Source organism: Diadema setosum, chromosome 21 (genome assembly GCF_964275005.1).
Source record: "Diadema setosum chromosome 21, eeDiaSeto1, whole genome shotgun sequence".
In the NCBI taxonomy this organism is placed as follows: domain Eukaryota; kingdom Metazoa; phylum Echinodermata; class Echinoidea; order Diadematoida; family Diadematidae; genus Diadema; species Diadema setosum.
Genome location: NC_092705.1, coordinates 8,466,695 through 8,470,720, shown reverse-complemented (window position 1 = coordinate 8,470,720; position 4,026 = coordinate 8,466,695). Strand labels below are relative to the sequence as shown.

At 39.2% G+C, this 4,026-nt stretch overlaps 1 protein-coding gene across 1 annotated transcript; it reads left to right on the top strand.

The window, feature by feature from the left end:
• Positions 1–2,188: 2,188 nt before the first annotated feature.
• LOC140244882 (melanopsin-like) lies at positions 2,189–2,953 on the top strand. The gene has a single exon (XM_072324491.1). It carries the CDS (start codon positions 2,189–2,191, stop codon positions 2,951–2,953), a length of 765 nt encoding a protein of 254 aa, XP_072180592.1.
• The last annotated feature ends 1,073 nt before the right edge of the window (positions 2,954–4,026 follow it).

Sequence of the window (4,026 nt, the reverse complement as noted above, 5' to 3'; positions counted from 1 at the left end):
ATATTGTTGTTGGTAATGCGGCATGACTTAAAAAAACTGCGGGAAGCATGTCATTCTTCATGTTAGAATAATGTCTATAAGTTAACTCAACGACTGCAAATGAAGTCTGACAAAAGTGAAACTGTGCTAGACTTCCGCTCTCTATAAGTAGGCATGTATAATTAGATCGAACACAGATATAATTCTATTATGTTGCTTTCCGTGTCAGAAAGGCATATAATATAGGAGACGAATATGCGTGCGTGCGTTCAAAACTACCCACTTTATTTGTGATTCATAACATCGGTGTGATATTTGGGCAAGGTAACACCCCGAGTCCATTATTTATACACAAGCACTCGAGTGACGGAAGAACAGACATTCTTCAACAGATCTGAACTTTGAATACGAAATAAGGTACGATGCTTTCGGTACGCACGACATTATAAACTGTGCTGTTTTAATGATGATTTTGGGTTTTTTTTTCCTGTGCATGGTTGATATAATTATCGAACATGACTTTTGAATCGATTCATGTAAGATCTTGACTCAAGGAATCATTCAATCTCCTTAAAATGGACAGACCGACTAATTCCCCCCCCCCAGGTATATCACCCCCCTCCCCCGAAAAAAAAGCGCTTTCTTCTTGCATTTGTCATTTTCCATTTCGAAATGTCAGTAATTATTTTTCGTATATTGCTACTCTGATTAGGTGTGGTCCACCTCACAGTGTGGTCCACCTCACAGTGTGGTATCACTGTACCGTAAACTTTTATAATATAGGTTTTCCGGGCCAATTTCGCAGTCCAATTCTTTATTGTTGCATTCAATTTATCAAAATTTAGCCTAGATGACATTCATGTTCGGTATTTCAATTTTATGATCTCTTAATTCAATTCATTTTGGAGCATTCTAATTACCTTTAACCTCATTCTAATCACTACTTTTAAACTGAAATTAGTAAGACAATCACTATTTCGGTATTTGTTCATTAAATTTAGAATGACACTGTCACCTTCGTTCATTCAAATTAATTTTTGGGCATGTTTTGCAGTCAATTTAGCAGACACGTTTATGCTTTGGTTCTTTCTTTATTATCTTTTATCATAGTTATTGTTTTGTAAGCGTCATAACATTTCATTTTTTTTGTATTCATTTCAGAGAATTTGGCAATAGTTTTTTTTTTTTTTTTTTTTTTTTTTTTGTACTCATTGAGTCTTCCGGTCCGAAGATGCAGGTGGCCATAACTTATCTGACCATTGAACGCTTTATTCTGAGTGTGGCGGCCAGTTCTAGGTAGCAAACGTTATGATCCTCAAGTGTTTCTATAATTCTTTCTCAATCTTCTTGAGATATACGTCTGTATCTAACTTGTGCTGTCATGACTGTAAAAAAAATGAAGTGAATCTGTAGTACTGGTACACGTAAGCCTATAATGACATGTATGAAAGAAAAGGGGCGTTACAGAACAACAAACTCGAGTTATATAGGGTCAAAAATACGATACTTGTACAGCTTAACAGTTTGTGGACGAACAAAAAGCCACATTAAAACACACATGTTTAAATGTTCTCACCTTTTCAAACAAGACACATGTAACATATCGTGAATTTGAGTGAATGTGTTTGGAATTTGACTGCCTATTCGCGAAATTGAATGACTCAAATACCCTTTCGGCCTGTGATGGCGAATTTGGATGAAAGTAGAGTACCTGCTAATTCGAATACCCTTTTTACGAATTCGAAAGCCACATGTGCAAATTTCATTGATAGAAATGCTAAATTGAACGCACAAGTTGCAATTCTGAAAGACAGACTGTACGATAACCAGCGTTTTGCTAAATTGAATAAACGCTATCAAATGGACTGATATAAGTGTGGATTTGGCCGGTAAAACCTATATTTCGTGAAATTACGGAAATAATTGATCGGCAGCACCTGCTATGCTACAAACGAAGAAAATTTAATGTGTCATTTTGGCAAGGTTGTGAATCATGATTATGTCGTGACACCTAATAATGCATCATCACAATAATGTGTCATCCCTAGGATTCTCCTATTCAGTGAGGATGGATGAAAGCTCACTCAGCCGAGAGAATGTCACAAGCGTTAGCTTCGTCTATAAATCCGCAGTCATCGTGTGTAGCTTCGTAATCACTACGGCGGTAGTTTGAATCCTCGAGAACCTGATGATCTTTCTCGCGTTCGCAATGTCGAGGAAGCTTCAGACGGCGACCAACATCTTCCTCATCAACCTGAGCATCTCCCAAACAGCAATGTGTCTCATCTGGATATTCGTGTCTGCCACGTATTTGAACCTAATGAAATGGCTACGCTCCGATGCAACTTGCCAGGTGCTACACGCACTTTCTGTTATTGCGACTTACTGCATGTCGCTCACCATTACAGTAGTTCCTCTAAACCGCTACTTACTCATTACCAAGACGAAAGAGACGTACTCCCGTGTCTTTTCGAGGAGGAATGTGGTATGTATACTTGTCTTCAGCTGGCTTTCCCCCACTGTCACCGTTGTGATTCCCCAGGTGTCTGGACCCGACGACCTCGTCAAATACGACATGTCAGCACAACGCTGCGTCAACACCTCCGACCATCCCAAGGGAAAAGCTCTGGCACTGTTTGGCGTCATCTGTTCGACAATTGCCTTTCTCGTAACCCTATGTAGCTACTGCAAGATCTTCAGACATGTTAGACAGAGCACCCGCTCACTTGAAAGTTCCTCTAATACCAGCCAGGCGCATCGACAGAGAAATATGGAGTTAAAAGTTACGAAAACTTTGCTTTGTTTGATATGCTTTTACTTCATCTTGTGTATAGGTCCATCAATAGCACCGAGTCTGGCTTTCGTCGTCCACCGTGGGAATAAAAAAGAGCCTGGATACGCCCTGGCAATGCTGATCGTCTTGTATATTTGCGGAGAACTTGTCGTGCTCAATACCTGTGTCAACCCTGCATAGGCGTAGCCAGGATTTTTTAGAGGGGGGTGTTTAACCCTATTAAGCCCAAGCTATTTTGACCCCTCGCAGGCCCGGGGGGGGGGGGGGGGGCACATTGTGCCCCCCCCCCTTTATAACTTTTTTATCATTTGATGTATCATTGTCATATTTGGCACATGGGTAGAGTAACTCATACTCTACACGACTGTACATTTGAATTTTCTCAAGGTCACCCATGGAGGGCGCTAGTTTCCAAAATATAAAGAAATACATAGGAAATGTGCTAAAAACATGATTTTTCTACATAATTTCTTTATCCCCATTATATATGTCTTATCATAGACCAATCATTTTCATATTTGTCACAAGTGATAAACAAGTGGAATCTTATTATTTGTTATGGTTGAAATTTCTCAAGGTCACCACATGGGGGCGCTATTCGTGTCAACATAATGATACATTATGAGACCTGAGATGAAATGTTTGGGATGGGTACATGTACAGTTATGACATTTCATATTTGCACAATAGTGGAATTTCAAGATTACAAATTGAAAATATGAAGAACTAATGATGTTAGAGGCATAGCTTGGGTGAGGGAATCAAAATATCACAAAGTAGAAGGGCAATCTTTAGAAAGTATTATTGTTTTCAATTATCTCTATTATATCTATTGTTTTATGCCTTTGTCACATAAAAACACAGGAAATAATAAGAAAGACTTTCCAGGACCATAATTACTTCAAATTTTACTCGTTCAACAAAGTTCAGCCAAGAAACACCCATTTCATCCACTGTAATGCTGTTAAATAAAATGGGAACAGAAAAAAGATGCAAAATCTGACTGACATGGTTGTCAGTTTATGGTTGCCATGGCAACCAGCAACATCAAATATAGCTGAATTATATATCAAAATGTTCGCAATAAGATTTTAGGACAAGTCACCAAATTTGGTTGAAATCGGATAAAGGGCGAAGGAGTGGCAAATGAAAATCTGGTAGGGGGGGGGGGGGCATAATGTGCCCCCCCCCCCTGACACCGGGCGTCTTTTATATTTTTTCGTAAAAGACGCACGGTGTCAATTCGTTGTGCG

Coding starts and splice junctions, on each gene's coding strand:
- LOC140244882 (XM_072324491.1), top strand. CDS start 2,189: ATGTCGAGGAAGCTTCAGACGGCGACCAACATCTTCCTCATCAACCTG.